Here is a 16,555-nt window from a genome sequence, read left to right on the forward strand (position 1 = left end):
CTTCGGATGCCTTGTGACTCCTATCCAAACATACATCGCCCACGATTACCCAGCCTAGGTCGAGTCTTTGGGCGTATGGAGCATCATCTGGGCCGTTACATTGTTGGTGCACCTTGTGGACCTTCAGAATGTCCCTCCCGAGTAGGACCAGAATATCAGCATTCATGTCCGGAGGAGGGATTTCTTTAGTCAGGTGCCTCAAGTGGTGATGATGAAGCGCGGCTTCCGGAGTGGGAATCTCCTCCCTGTTATCAGGTATCTGGTCACATTCAATTAGGGTTGGCAAGGGTATATGCTCGTTTCCCTTGATTGAAGAGACTATGTACCCAGAGGCTCTCCTGCCAGAAGTCTCAATACGACCAGAGCAGGTGTTTAGGGTGTATGGAGTCGTTTGTCCCTTTATGTTAAAGATCTCAAAGAATTTGGGCCTTGCTAGAGATCGGTTACTTTGCTCATCTATTATGGCATACATTTTGGAGGCCTTGTCGGGTTGTCCTTCTGGATATACCTTAACCAGACATACCTTGGCACAGCATTTAGGAACAGTCCCTTCTTCACATACCTCAATACATGAGGAGGAAACAGCAGTTGGATTAGAAACTTGTGGCTCCCCGCCATGCTTTTGAGCAGGATTGGATGTCACAGAAGGTTGCGAGTTGTATGGAGCTGTCGTGGGATGCAAGGCTGTGACGTGTTTATCACTGCTGCATTCAGTGCACTTAATAGCGGCCTTACAGTCCTTAGTGAGGTGGTCTGAGGAGGCGCAACAATTATAACATATCCCAAGCTCCTTGAGGGTATCTTTACGCTCCTACAAAGTCCTTGCTCTGAATCCATGGCATTCTTTAAGCGGGTGAGGCCTTTTGTGGATAGGGCACATACGGTTACTGTCCATGACTTTAGGAGCAACATTATTTGTTTTAGTGAAGGCAGGTGTAGTAAGTGGAACGTCAGTCTTTCTCACGGATACTGTGTTCCTTGAATCTCTACGTTTGGCAATGTTATCATACCTTGTAGATGATGATGATGCTGGTGGAGAAGGCTCAGTGAAGCTGGGATCATTCTTCCTTCGAGCTTGGTCACTGATGAACCTGGAAAAATGTGAAAAGGGAGGAAAGGACACATCATGCTGCCTTTTATACCGTGAGCCGTGGTCTGCCCATTTATCCTGCATGCTGTGTGGCAACTTGGACACTATTGGATTAACGCCATGAGCAGTATCTAGGTAGCTCAGTCCTGAGAGACGTGGGTCTAATTTTGCCAATTCTATTTCCTTTAGCAGGTCGCTCAGATCTTGAAGTTTTCTATTGTCCTTGTTAGTTATCTTTGGGAAAGTTTGCAGTCTTTTAAATAAGGCACACTCTATGGCTTCTGAGCTGCTGTAGGTTTGTACCAGTCTCTCCCAGGCTGCAATAAGACCTGCATCTGAATAGTCCACATGAACTGCCCTTATTGTCTTTATGTGCTCTGCTGATTCAGGGCCTAACCAGTTAACAAGCAAATCCAGTTGTTCTTTGCCAGTGAGATTAAGGTCTTGGATCACTGCTTGAAAGGTCGATTTCCAGGCTCTATAATTCTCGGCACGATCATCAAACTTCGAGAGCCTAATGTTTATTAACTCCCGGCGAATCATGTATCTGGCGAAGTCAGACATGTCCGATCTCCCGGTCATTGCTGCAGGTTGAACTTGTGGTATCCTTAGGGGATGTAAGTTCTCTGGCTTATATGACTCTGACAAATCAGGACGAAATGATGCGGCATAAGGGTTAAACTGCGGTTTAGTCTCTATAGGTTCTGCTGGCTGTGGCCTAGATCGCGAGTTAGTGCTGGAAGTTACCTTGTCGGCAGTAGGTGGCGACATTTCTTGATTTGCGGGCGCATCCGTGTTAGAACCTGGAGGTGGTGCTGGTGCAGATGTTGAATGTCTTAGCACGTAGTTAGAAGTGCGATCAGCTGAGTCCTCCATTTCTCCTGGAATAAGACAATCCGAATTATCTTCTTGTCCCAATGCTTGTTCAAGAACCTTCAGTTTAGCAAGGGCTGTTGCTTCTTCCCTTTCTGCTTGGAGTATTTTTAATTTCCTTTGAGCTTCCATTCTGTTTCTTTGAGCTTCTACCTCCACTTCAGCCTCCCTCTTTGCAAAGGAGCTTTTTACTCTAGCTTCCTCTGCAGCAGCACGAATCTCCAGTATCTTGTTGGACAATGTTGACTTCTTGGAGTGAGATGATCTGGAAGACAAAGATGTGATTTTGGTCGATGTTGTGCGATGTGACCTGGCTTCTTGGAGGTGAGCGATGCGGAGTTCTGCTTTATCCTGGGCATCTCGTACTAATGTGGTCTTTTCTTGGAGAAGAGCTTCCCTTTCAGCTAGTTCTGCTGGGGCGTCTTCCATGTCACAGTTACTCAGAAATGTGATGTACCTTGCAGACAGTCTCTGGTAGCGATCATAGGCGGCAGATAAACTTCAATTTGGCGGTTAAATCTGCGGCATCACTGTGAGAGCGTGGAAGAGCTGCTAAATCATGATCAACTCTGCTCCATAAATGTTCTAGGTTATCACGGAACTCGTCTCTAGTAATCTCAAAGTTCTCTCGGGCCTTTTGTGTCGGCCTGGTTACACGTTTGGGTCGTACATCTTGCTCTGCAGTAAGTGCGGACTCTGCTCCTGCAGCAGCTATGGTGTCAGGAACCTGATGTGCTTCACTTGCAGATGGGTCCACGGTGCCTTTCGTGGACATGTTTTAGCTAAGATTGTGGATGGTCAAGACTTGCAAGCAGATAATGCATATACACACAGACAACTGTAGACTTAGGTCTCTTGTTACTATTCTGCCACCGATATATGTGGATGAGATGTGTCTGAGGGATGTGAACACGAATCTCTATATAAACAATGGCGGATAGCGTTACTCACCAGCCTGTGCTCCCAATCACTATCAGCGGCGCGTGGTGGTCCTGAAGGATGATGCAGTGATGAATTCAACAGGCTTTATTACAGTACCTTGATGAGATGAGATGTCAAGGAAGATGAAGTGTTAAATATTAATAATCCGTTAATTTCTTATAAGACCCAGTTCTGTAGAATGCTTTAGCTTACATGACATAGGCTATTTTTAAGCTTGGCTCATGGTAGAAAGACAGCTCCATATATGTAGAGACCACGTGCTTTAGGAGACATATATAATTCATGGCTAACTGTAGAGGTCGCTCCTCTTCTTCCCTCACCATCATGAGAGACAGACGCAAGATGACATGACATAACAGCTGGTATATTACTTGACGGCGATGTGAGAAGCCGAACTGAGACACAGCAGCCATTTGCTATTCAGGATCTCGGAGAGAAGAAGAATACATGTTGCTTTTGCCATGTGGGATCTCAGAACATGATCTAATGGACAATTTCTCTTTCACCTATTTTTATTCACCTGTTTTTCTGTAATAACCTTTCTTTGATGGAAGAAACCAAATAAACCACTATATTTTTATCTGGTAATTAGTCCTGAGTATTTTACAGGATATGCATTATTTTACATTGGAGAGCCAGCCAGATCTGAATTTTTGTACTTTTTTGCGGATTTCCCTCAACTTGCACACACGGGGGATTGGACTTTGCTAACGTCAAATCATATGTGCAAGTTATCGGGAATTCCACTACTTACAAGAATCACATAGAACCTAGAAGTAAGAAGTACCAGATAGATTGAGAAGTACTACAAGTGCCAAAAGTACCAGACCTAAGCCAGACGTGTGAAGACAGGAACCCAGCGTTGTCCATCAAAGGAGCTGAGACATTTCAAGGTAAGATAAAATGGATGTCATTAATTGTCTTGCTAAGCAGAGTAAATTGAAATTTAAGTCTGTAGACAATTCTAATTCAGAAGTTTTATGGTTAAGTTTATATGCCGAGTGTGAACTCGAGAATCAGAGGTTAGATTCTAAGTTTTTCAATAGAGAAAGAGAGAGATTAAAAAATATTCTACAGATGGTAGATATATTTCATAGATCTGTGTCAGAGAAATCTAAAAATGATTGTGTAGAGGATAGTGATATTCCCGAGATTCACTGTAATGTGGAGAAACAGTTACAAGTAGTAGCAGCTATTGAAGGTGACCTTGCAGACGTGGAACAAGATGGAGAAGTAGGAGGAGACTTCAGAACTGACGTAGAGGACGTACAAGGGAAAGACGTACCACTAAAAATAGAAGACTCACAGGCCCAAATCCGAAGTAGCGTGAGGAAGGATTTGATAAAGATATGCCAAATAATTCCTGCTTATGACAACAAAATAGATGTTTATAGAAACTCTGAGATCTTTGAAAGTTGTTCTGGAAAATTTGATTTATCTAACGAGGAGAAGAATCAGTTGTTCAAAATGTGGATCCCTGTAAATTTTGCTAGGAGATTGTCTTTAAAGTTATCTGGTGAGACACATGAGAATTTAACTGATAAGGACAGATTAAAAATTCTCATTTTTTGTTCATCAAATGAAAATCATCCAGATATTGATATTCTTCAAAAATTAAGGATTGGTCGGAAGGAATGTATTTTTACGTTCATGTCCATATATGAACGTTTGTACAAAATGCTGAGTGAGAATGTCAAAACACCGTCCCTCATAAGGAGTTTTGTAAGCAAATTTTGGTTTCTAAATCCTGCATCTCGTGTTATTGCGTCACAAAAAGATTCTTTGTTTGAATGTGCGCAATTTCTTGATTTTGCCAGGAAACACGAGAATCGTGAAAGGAAAGTAAATTGTGCTAATTTTGGAAAGACAGGCAGAGTAAAATCTTATCAGAAGCCTGTATTAGCAAAACCTTCTAAAATGAGTTTTCCCCAAATATATGAAGTACAAAGGAGATCACATGTTTGTTATAAGCCATATGGAATGATGCAAAAGAACACCGAAAAGACACAAATGGAATTAAGAAAAATGATGAGTTCTGATTTTCTTTCTGTAACAAAGATGGCCGAATTTAACAGACAGAAACAGGTGGTGAGTGACATCATGGCCTGTAAACTGAATACTCTGCTCCAAGAATCTATCAGCTTTAAAATGGCAAGAACCTTTCAGGATATTTTTTGCAGAGAAATAAGTATGGGTGTAGGAATTGGCTAGAAAAAGTAATTATATATATATATATATATTGTGTAACAGTGTTATACAATTAGTGAGTTATATGTAATTATTTTATAGAGTATAATCCTGTAGTTTTATGGTTTGTGGATATATACATAGTCATACAGTATATATATATAGAGTGTTTGTAGAAGTAGAAATAGTAGAACTGTATTTTTTAATGAAAATTAAAATCTACATCAGTAATAATATTTAGAATTATATGATATTAACCTTATTTTTTATGTTTCCTTAGAATTTTCATTTCAAAGCAGGACTTAATCGAGAAAAATTCTCTTCCAAGGATTTATGCCTTTATTTACACAGGATGTTGCAATAATTGCATGATTTTATATATCTAACCCTTAAAAGGAAATAACCAATTGCTTTTTAAAATGTTCTGGGTGTATGCTTTTTTACTGCATGGTTTGAATGACAACCACAGCAGGGGAATTTGAACCTTGTTCTAATAATACAAGTATACCAGTATAGTATGTCCCTGTTCCTTAGGAAAAGAATTTTAAAGGGGGTCTCAACTTTTGCAAAGCAATGGAATTTTTTTTTCAGGCCTAAATGTCAAGTATAGCTATACATATATATTTATGTCATGTGTATTTGGGGAATATTCAAAGAAATATTAAGAGACTAAATTGAAATAGTTTACAATGCATTGATAATTAGGATAATTTGGGTTAAAATACGTGTATTCATCACACTTTCATATGTGAGGTATTTGGTTTAAACTTAATATGTGACTCTGAGTGACAGTGACTGAGTGTATGAGCAGCTGCTGAGCGAGTAATGTGATATGTTTGTGAGACCTCAGGATTCTGAATGAGGAAAAAAAAAAAAAAACCCCAAAGCTTTTATCTTTAGGAGAAATATGCAGATCAGATAAATTATTAGAATATTAAGATACATAATGAAATATTATCTACACAACATATATTTCTGTATTTCTATAGTAATTATTTCTTGATTTAGTTAATTGTGGATAAGTGCAATCGCACAACAAAATAGAAAATAGTTTAGGAAGAAAATCTATTCTTTCCTTATCAGCTTTAGCTCTTTTAAACAGGCACCAGCACAGAGCCTGGTATTCACCAGCTGCATCTGGGAATAGTGGACCTTCCTTCTCTGTCCAAGTGTGTTAATCTTAAACTACATTTAAATTAATTTTTCCAAAGGATAATTTTATGATATTCAAATTAATTTTGATGGTTACACATCTTCAGACAAATAATGGTATAAGCAAGTATAAATTCACATAATTTATACATTAATTATTTTTAATTTTGGTTTTGATAAATGAATTATTTCATGAAACAATATTTTTTGGTATTAAGGGGGAAATATGTTTTTTATCCTGACTACATAATCACATTTGATTAATACCTCTTCTTCACACATTTTAATGGGAAAAAAAAATATTAATAAGGTACAATGGTATAAGTATTGGGTATAATAACAAGTATTATAAAGAGTCATTTCTTTACACTAAGAGGAATTACATGCAAAGTTGCATAATTTGAAGACATAACTACTCTGCATCAACATAAAGGCCTTATTCTTATTTTTATTTTTATTCTTATTTTTCATTATTTTTAATTCTTTCACCAATATTTAGTAAAGTAATATCTACTGAGAATATTGCTTCATTAAATATAGCAATTATATGGTTCTATTACTAAGAAAATGTTTCACTTCTGAGTTATATGCAACAATTCTTTTATTCATTCATTCGCTCACTCATATATTCTTATTTTGGTTCATGGCTATACATTCCTACATATTATTAGTATAATAAATATATTCCTTATTAATAAAGATGAAAACACTGGTTACATAAAACACAGTGACACCTATGGGTTGAAAAAGGTAATTACACCTATGACATAAAAATGTTCTATCACATGAAAAAAATGGATAATAATGTATTATCACTTATTATTGGTTTATTATTTCAAATATTGAAATCCATATACAGTACAAATTCTGATAATAATTATATGGATATTACTGATTGCTATGGTACGCTGTGATATTATGGGATAGGGAAATTACCAGATTTGGTATAGAATAGGGAATGAAGACTTCAAGCAAGATACTGAAATTATGTTAATAAAGACTTTTCACATTTCTAAACTTCATTGATTTTTATCAGTTGCAAGAAGAAGAATGCCGCGATCCAGAAATCCCAGAAGGTAACAAAGCTATGATTACTGAGTAATAGACTGTGTTAATTACAAATGCAGTATCCACCACTGACAGTCACAAGTGCAGTATCCACCACTGACAGTCACAAGTGCAGTATCCACCACCGACAGTCACAAGTGCAGTATCCACCACCGACAGTCACAATTAAAGTGTCTAACCTGACAACCAGAGGACGATGATCCTATGATGCTGAGATGAACGGTGTTATCACGTTCTTATCAAGTTCCAGAGGTTTTCAATCACCTGAAAAGCTTCGATGAAAGCTGGTGAACAATGAAGGTAATTATCAGGAAGCTACAACCCTGACATATGTCCTGTGCATTAGGACAAGGACTGGTTATGGTGCTATGTTTAGCAAGGAAGAGTCATTTTAACCCTTGCTTTGCTGACCAAAGACGTCACACCTGTTCAAAGACCAGTACCGATGGAGGATTCCAGAATATCCAAGGCGAGCCAATGTAAGCCCAGGTTTTTAAAGATGACACTGCACAGATATTAAAGCTGCATTTCATCTATAGACTTTGTTTCTTATCAACATTTGAATTTATGGACTTTGATTTGATACACCACACAATTCCTACAACATCTATATGCTATAAGAAAACTGTATTTTTAAAAGAACCAAGAAGAAGACAGAAGACATCAAAATGAAGACCAGATGACATCAGATGATGATGACTGGACCTGAGATGCTTCAATTTAGACTTAGGGAAGTATAATTATACATATTTTATATGAATATTGTTCACGGCTTACCATAACATGAATTCACATCAATTATGTCATTGAGTACTTATAACGGTAATCTGATATTATTATTATTATTATTATTGATATTAAATTATTTTGTCAAAGAAGAAGAAAAGAAGAAAGAAGATCTTGTTATATTTGAGGGTTCCAATTAATGTCTGTCTCCCTCAAAAGGGGGAATTGTTAAATATTAATAATCCGTTAATTTCTTATAAGACCCAGTTCTGTAGAATGCTTTAGCTTACATGACATAGGCTATTTTTAAGCTTGGCTCATGGTAGAAAGACAGCTCCATATATGTAGAGACCACGTGCTTTAGGAGACATATATAATTCATGGCTAACTGTAGAGGTCGCTCCTCTTCTTCCCTCACCATCATGAGAGACAGACGCAAGATGACATGACATAACAGCTGGTATATTACTTGACGGCGATGTGAGAAGCCGAACTGAGACACAGCAGCCATTTGCTATTCAGGATCTCGGAGAGAAGAAGAATACATGTTGCTTTTGCCATGTGGGATCTCAGAACATGATCTAATGGACAATTTCTCTTTCACCTATTTTTATTCACCTGTTTTTCTGTAATAACCTTTCTTTGATGGAAGAAACCAAATAAACCACTATATTTTTATCTGGTAATTAGTCCTGAGTATTTTACAGGATATGCATTATTTTACATGAAGAAATGGAGATGAGGTAGGAGTGAGGACTGTAGGTTAGAGCTGTTATAGAAGCACCAGATTAGAGATGATAGGAGCTCTAGGTTGGAGGTAACAAGAGAATCCTTTCTCCAGCTCTGCAGCGCATGTGCGTTACAAGATGGCCAGAGTACAAAACAGGAAACAGCATGAAAAAGATAGGAGGAGCTAGAGGCAGAGAGGTATTATGGGAAAGTACCATAACAAAATATTACAGTGTAATACAGCAATGGCCAGTAGATGGCAGCAAAGCATAACAAATACAATAGATGATAAACCAAGTATATACCATTAACTAAATGTCCATGTATGGCTGAAAATCTATCAGAATAAGCTGAAACAGCACAGGTGTCAATACTTTTGGTCACAACTGTACATTCGTACATACACACCCACATTGAGCTATATTAGATATCCAATTAGAAAATCAGAGGTCCCCTTTAAATATGTAAGACCCCTGCACTATGAATAAAACTGGAGCGCAAAGTGCTTGTTTAGCATGCCCCAATTGTTGCTCGCTTGCTTCTTATGCACTAGGGAATTTTGGATAGATTTGAAAACTTTAAAGGAGCAAATTTTTTTTTTGAAAGAAAACCTTTAGCAACTCATCTCCCCAGTTTTCTGTCTCTCAGATAGATACAAACAATTTTGGGATTTATTCTGCTATTTTATTTTGGGGATTGACCTTTTGTAGCTTTGTATAAATTGTAAGAAAAATAGAAGACAACTTAAGAATCCTGAGCAAAACGAATCGGGTCGTATCAGTGCATTTAGTGCCCCCTGGTGGAGAAATTCTAAATTACAGATCATGCCTGATAACTTGTTTCCAGAAGTGTTTGGCAGCGGCTTTCTCCACTCTCCCCATCAAAAATCTACAGCAAATGATATATCCAGAGGCCGATGACTTTGTCACCAAATACTTATCACAGCCGAGAATTTGCCACAATCGTAACCATTTTGGACAATCTTTTGGGCAAGGTGTAAAAAACAATGGGAGATCTCCTGTTGATAGGTCCTCTTTAACCTCTTCATTCACACCATTTCTAATTTTTGCCCTTTCATTTGTTTTTTTTCCTTCCTCTTTTTCTGAGTGATATAACTTTTGTATCCTTTCCACTGAAATAGCCATACGAGGGCTTGTTTTTTTTTTTTTTTAGTGAGTTGTAGTTTTAAATTACATCATTCATTTTTACCATATAAAATATTGAAAAATTAGGAAAAAAATTCCAAGTAGGGTGAAATAGTGAAAAACAATATGCAATTCCGCCATTGTTTTTTTAAATGTATTTTACTTTGTTTAATTTTCACGTTTATTAAGCAGTACAAATGATTCTCTGGGTCAGTATGATTACAGCCATACCAAACTTGTATAGTTTTTGCTATTGTTATTTTAGTCCTTGAAAAGAATTCAGACTATGTAAAGAAAATGTGATTTGTGTCAACTTTTTTATTTTTTTATCAACTGAACTATGCGAGGGTTTGCTTTTTTTGTATGGCGAGCTGTAGATGTTCTTAAAGGGATTATTCAGTACTTTTATACTGATGGCCTGTCCTTAGGATAAGTCATCAATATCAGATAAATGGAGGTGAGAGAGCACACCCCTGTCGATCAGCAGTTCCAGGTGCCAGCAGCGGCCAGATGTGATCAGTTATGAAGTGGAACTTTACTGTATTATGGCCATGGCAGGGTGCTACACATTCACCCTTATGCATCGTTTGGCTCAATGTTTCCCTGCCCGGTGAGTTTACTGATAATCTACAATCGAGCTCCTGATGAAGAATTTGTAACTTTTTTAGGCTAGTTTCACATTGGCGCTTTTGAGCGCAGCGACGGCCTGCGCACGGCCGCCGCTAAGCCCCGCCCCCTGCCACGCCTCTGCCGGTAGCTCCGCCTACCGGCGCAAGACGCTGCATGCGTCCTGCGTCCCCTATCTTTATCCCTGGGGGCGCAGGCTGTGCACAGTATGCGTTTGGCGGCGCATGCGTCCTTTTCACGGTGCGCTGACCAGCGCCAAACGCAACCTGCTGCAGTTTGGTTGCGCTCGGCGCACTGTGAAAAGGACGCATGCGCCGCCAAACGCATACTGCGCACGGCCTGCACCCCCAGTGATAAAGATAGGGGACGCAGGACGCATGCAGCGTCATGCGCCGGTAGGCGGAGCTACCGGCGGAGGCGCGGTAGGGGCGGGGCTTAGCGGCGGCCGTGCGCAGGCCGTCGCTGCGCTCAAAAGCGCCAATGTGAAACTAGCCTTAATTTGTCGTTTTCTGAACTCCTCTGTGCTGATTTATGACCATATCAAAGTTGAGCTGAACCTTCATATGGTCATAAATCAACAGAGAGGAGCTCAGGGAACAAGACGGATAAAAGAGTTACAAACTCAAGCTCGATGATGGATTCTCAGCTAACTTATTCTGCAGCTATCAATAGACATTGCAACACAAAGGCTCTAAAAAGCAAACTGTGCAATATTATTAATGAAATCCAATTGCAAAATATATTCTTAGCCCAAAATACACGCATTACCTTGAAGATATTCATATCCTTTAAACTTCAGGCTACAATCTATGTATGCTTTCTGATGAGAGACCTTCCTGACTATATAATAGTTGACCTATGTGCATTTCAGAGCTTATAGTCTTTTGCCAGTCCTAGTCTTCTGCCAGTCCTAGTCTTCTGCCAGTCCTAGTCTTCTGCCAGTCCTAGTCTTCTGCCAGTCCTAGTCTTCTTCTATGAACTGTATGTACACAGTCAAAGGTAGCAGTCTTTAGTTATCTCCGCATTCGCAGTGCTTACCACCGATAACATACATAAAGCAGAATAGCTGAACAAGACCTTCCATTACACAATTACAGCCCCGCATGCAAAAATATATTCAGCGATGTTCTGCTCTAATCCCTATTTCCTGGCCTTGACAAATGTATTTTTGTTTGACTCCTGGCAGTGGAGTGGCAATAGATTAGCTGTATTTTAGACAAGCGGCTCTGCGAGAGGAACTCAGGCATTAAATTGCTTTTTTTCCTTCATAGAGGGCTATCTCTAAAAGCAATGCTAAATAGGAAGTCTGGGGATAAATGACTGGGTACAAATCATGCTATTTTTGGGAAACTTTGAGCAATCAGACCTAGGGAGCACCATTATAAAGACTTTCCTACACCCTCAGGGTCAATCAGAGAGGGTGGGTGGGCTACATATGATGGCTAAAATCTTATATTAGAATTACCTAAAACAATAGAGTGCTAAGAGTGTGACAAGATAATAGTATTTATGTACACCCCAAAAGATGAGCAATTCGATTTGTGCTGTCTGAGTCTGGCATCCAGTCTAGTCCTACATGGCAAACAAATCTTCACTTCTGCATTTCCAGCATCCTCACCATAGGTGTCCATTGCACTTACCAGGCCCTGCGACCATATGACGTACGTCATGCTGTGAGACATCATGACGTTGCGGATCTTAGTAAGCGCCAGAAGCTGCTCGTCAGAAATGGAAATGAGCTACCATGGAGAACCGGATTGGACCCCAGGACAGGACAGAGTGAACTGAATTGCCCATCTCTAACATGAACCATCCAATTAGAACATATTAGCTCATGCAGATATAGCAAATATTACAGTCCCTATGGATAGGGAGAGTCAAAAGGTAGTCGCCACCTCTACAATATGTTTGCTCCTTGGCTCCATCTAACCGGTCATGGTGATCGTTACCCTTTGTAGATGTTTGATTAGTGACGTTACCTCTGTAGACTATAGCCGTGCTCCAGGGTAGAAAACAACAGAATAGGGGGGTACAGGGAGTAGCGTTCAGGAATCCATGACCACAACACCCTCATTTCATGGGCCGTTACGATTTCCGAGGTGAAGTTTGAGATGTCTACGGACATGTGAACCGGTTGCCTATCAGAAAACAGGACACAGTTATTACTAAGTCAGCGCAACGTTAATCTACAAGACGAGTCATTGCGCATCTCTATCTACCTATACAATCTGCCATGTCCATACTCTGTAAGGGTAATAACACTAATGAAAGGGCTAGAACCAGTGCCACACACTAACCATGCTACGTAGATAGCATTGGTAGAGGTCCACAAGTCGGGATCCATAAAATGAAGTGTAGGCATAAGTACCCCTGCTTATCACTTAAGAAAGTGGTTCCAAATATAGAATTATACTTGAAATATCCATTCACCTTTGTTGCATGACGGTGATCCCACTCTGCGATAAAGCCTTACTGTTGGCCATGTGTAGAAGCCAAATCTCCTTGTGGGAGAAAAGTCGAATGTTGAAGGCCTTTTCCAAGAGTTTTTCCACACAAACGTGGCCAGAGATGTTCTTGACAAACTCCTGGATGTCACATTTAATATCCTGCCCCTCATACTCAGCATGGAGTTTGTACTGCTTGAGCAAGGCCAGAGCCACTCGGAACAGCACCTTCTTTCCCTCCAGAAGGAAGACGTCAAAGACCCTAACGACGTATTCAAAAGGCAAGTCTCCAAAGATCCACATCAACCAATCTGAGAAGACCTCCGATGAGTTTTCACAATGCGTAGTGACAAACTTATGGCCAGCCTGACAATACTTTTTGGCTAGGTCACCAAAAGTCATGCTGGAGGCTTCGTAGGACAAGAAGCTTTGTTCAATGTAAGTCTTGTGTGGTTCAGTGCATGAAATAAGGCGGCAAGTCCTTTCGAAGCACTCCGCTTCATCTTCGCTGAAATGCATCAAGAGGGCCACCACAGCGGGCAATGCAGGGCAATACGTGATATCCGGAAACTGGTCGCCAATGCATATGAGTATCTTCTTCACAGCAGTTTCACCTCGAACATTAAGGCAGTACATGGACATAATACCACCATCCAAGAATTCAGGCAAGGGGTGATCATTCAGTCCACTTTTCCCAAATAGGCGTTCAGACACATCATGAAAAACAGTTGCAGTAGGTGTAAATATCCGACAATTAATATTTTTGATAATCTGATTGTAGGCTTGAGCCCGCAGGGCTCTATTTTCACCCCATGTTCCTTCTCTTGCCATCTTTTTGAGCTCCTTCTGCAATTGAGGAATTTCTACATGGGAAGTTTTCAGAGGTTCAGTCTTATTTGGGAATTGGTCCCAGTCCACAAAATGCCCACAGTCAGCATAGGCATTGGTATCGATTTCCCAGACATCTGCATCTGGTGTAATGATTACTGGTGGTGCACAAGAAATACTCATTTCTGGGAAAGAAGGAGAACATGTTAGACAATGGTTAATCATTTAGTAACTGTTTTTGGTTTTTGATAGGTGGTTGCTACATTTGGCACAGGAGTGGATGTAGTAGTACTGTCCCTAAATCTAAAAGGTACTAAATTCCCCACCATATAACATTATGTAAAGGGGTTACCTTGTGATGAGCCATTCATTTCCGCATTTGAAGTGACAGGTACCAATGACGTTACGACCCACACACCTGCCAAGATACGTGTTCTTTTGGCAGGTATCGTGCACATGCTCTGTTCATTCGAATAGGACATGATCACACTACATGACGTACACACGTGATCAGACATAAAAAATGTCAAAGGCAAATCTTCAAAGCTCTATACACATTAAATTAATATCGGGTGAACTCGCCAATTTCAGTGAGATTGTCCACCCCTTTAGTGTGTATGTGGGTCTACCGAATCTCCCCTACCATCTGTATGGGGGGTACTACTAACTGTCCTGTGACAGATGATATTGAGGAAAAAAGGATTAGGAAGTTGAACTATAACTCTTGATCCATTTGTTACCATTGATATTTAACAGTGGTCTACTCCCCTTTTCCCACTGAAAACACATGGACACATGATCAATCATGCATGTGTATGGGGGGACGGGGAGAATAACTGTCGGCAAAACGAGCATTCGGTCAAGAGGTATCTAAAGACCACCAAGCACATTAGATTAAAATTGGCTGAACCTGTTGGGACTCATTGACCGTCTGATGTGTATGAGGGGCTTCCCGAGACTCCATACATGGATGATGTCAAGGGAGAAAAGGATAGAGCATGATGCTGCCAAAGGTGTCTGGCAGTGGCTTACAACACTCTCCCATGAAAAACACATGAACCTTTGGCCGAGTTAGCTGTGAATCCCTTTGCAGTAAACAAGCCCCATCCCATAAGTAACTCACAACAAATGTGCTGCTGTTTATAGTGAATTTAAGGTCACATTTTGCCCTTGTTTTTGGAACAATCTAATGACAGTAAATACATATATTTTTTCCTTTTTTTTAACTTCCTGTGTAGATAGTTTTGGGTTTATTCCATAATCTATAATCCACCAACCAGGTGAGAAAATTGGAGGAGCACATGTGAAACTAATCGTGGATTGATCCATTGATCTGCCCAGCTTTAGTACAGAAGAACTTACAGAAGAACTGTCTAAGAACTGTGCTCCTTGCCTAGGAGACTGGCCACCGCTGATAGTCTGCAGAGGTGGCCTGTAACCTAGGCAATGAGCAATAAACAATATAGATTTCAGCGGGCTAATCAGAACGGAAAATCTGCAACATGTCAACATACCGATAAAGATAAAATCCCAATTCACTCATTATCCGACAAGCCGAAAGCTGAGCTACTTGGAGACATTTTCTTGAGTTATCACACTTTATGATACCCATACACTTTCATACTCCCTATTAACCCCTTAAATGCACTGCTAGTCTCCATGAGCAGCATGTGATCCCAAAGGTGCATCACTTTGTGCATCCAGCATTGTGGGGTGTTAACGGCTACCATCTTAGTACTCCCATGATGCCCAGCATGTGTCCCGTGCCTGGGCTTCATAGGAGATCTTTAGTTTTCCTACAATGCAATATATAGACAATTGCAGGTTTCAGTCCCTAAAGGGGACTAAAATATAAAGTTGTTTGTTTTTAAATATAAGAGAGTAAAAAAAAAGAAATATATACTTACAGTTTAAAACAAAGAAATTAAAAATATAAATAAATTTTATATTGCTGTACCAGTAAAATTTGCATCTATCAAAATAGAAAATTATTTAACCGTTCTGGTAAATGCCATAAAGCAAACCATTAAAAAAAAATGCCAGATTTTAATTTTGCTATTTCGGCGCTGCGCCTCACACGAAAAATGCAATAAAAAATTATCAAAACGTTGTCTGTATCCCAAGATGGTACCAATAAAAGCGTCAGCTTGCCTCACAAAAGCAACCACCTCTGAAGTTTTTGCTTTCGAGTTGACTAACCCTTTTAAATGTATATTAACTGTTAAAGTGACTAGATAATGATAGTAAACATTCCTTACCGAAATGAGGAGAGCGCACCAAAATTGAACCAGTTTCCAGATAGGTAAGAAGTAGCAGGTATAAAGACTAAGGTCCCACCTCACCTGTATATTATGAAGAGCAGGTGTCTCCGCCCCACCTCCTGCCGACTGCCCACCCGTCCGTCCGCCCACACAAGTCTTGTTTTCTGTTTTTACTGCAGATGAGCTGGAAGATTGCTCTCATGCCCGGTGAGGAGAGAAGCAATCACTTCTCAAGGACACTTATCAGGAGTATATTTCCTACAGTACAAAAAAAACATCAACAGACATTAGTCACCTCCATAAACAGCAAATTTTACTATCCAACAACATCCATTATTTTTTAGGGCGCCCACACGTCCTGCCAGGAAAATCAATAAAGTGATTTAAAGGGTAACTCTATATTCAGATACAACATTGGTTATAATTGATGGGGACCTGTCACGGTGTATATTTGTGAAGAAGGGATACACACATGGTTCACGA

General features: G+C 39.8%; 1 protein-coding gene across 1 annotated transcript in view; it reads right to left on the bottom strand.

The window, feature by feature from the left end:
- LOC141071915 (TBC1 domain family member 24-like) overlaps nucleotides 1-16,122 on the bottom strand; it is a 35,861-nt gene extending 19,739 nt beyond the window's left edge. The window contains exons 1-3 of the mRNA XM_073559661.1: nucleotides 16,070-16,122; nucleotides 12,970-13,996; nucleotides 12,519-12,677 (exon numbers count right to left, since the gene is read on the bottom strand). Coding sequence (XP_073415762.1) covers nucleotides 12,519-12,677; nucleotides 12,970-13,994 — 1,184 coding nt within the window. The 5' untranslated portion in view covers nucleotides 13,995-13,996; nucleotides 16,070-16,122. The remainder of the gene's footprint in view (nucleotides 1-12,518; nucleotides 12,678-12,969; nucleotides 13,997-16,069) is intronic.
- Between the last annotated feature and the right edge of the window lie 433 nt (nucleotides 16,123-16,555).

The sequence above is a fragment of the Dendrobates tinctorius genome, unplaced genomic scaffold, assembly GCF_039654945.1.
Source record: "Dendrobates tinctorius isolate UK_male_01 unplaced genomic scaffold, ASM3965494v1 ptg000014l, whole genome shotgun sequence".
In the NCBI taxonomy this organism is placed as follows: domain Eukaryota; kingdom Metazoa; phylum Chordata; class Amphibia; order Anura; family Dendrobatidae; genus Dendrobates; species Dendrobates tinctorius.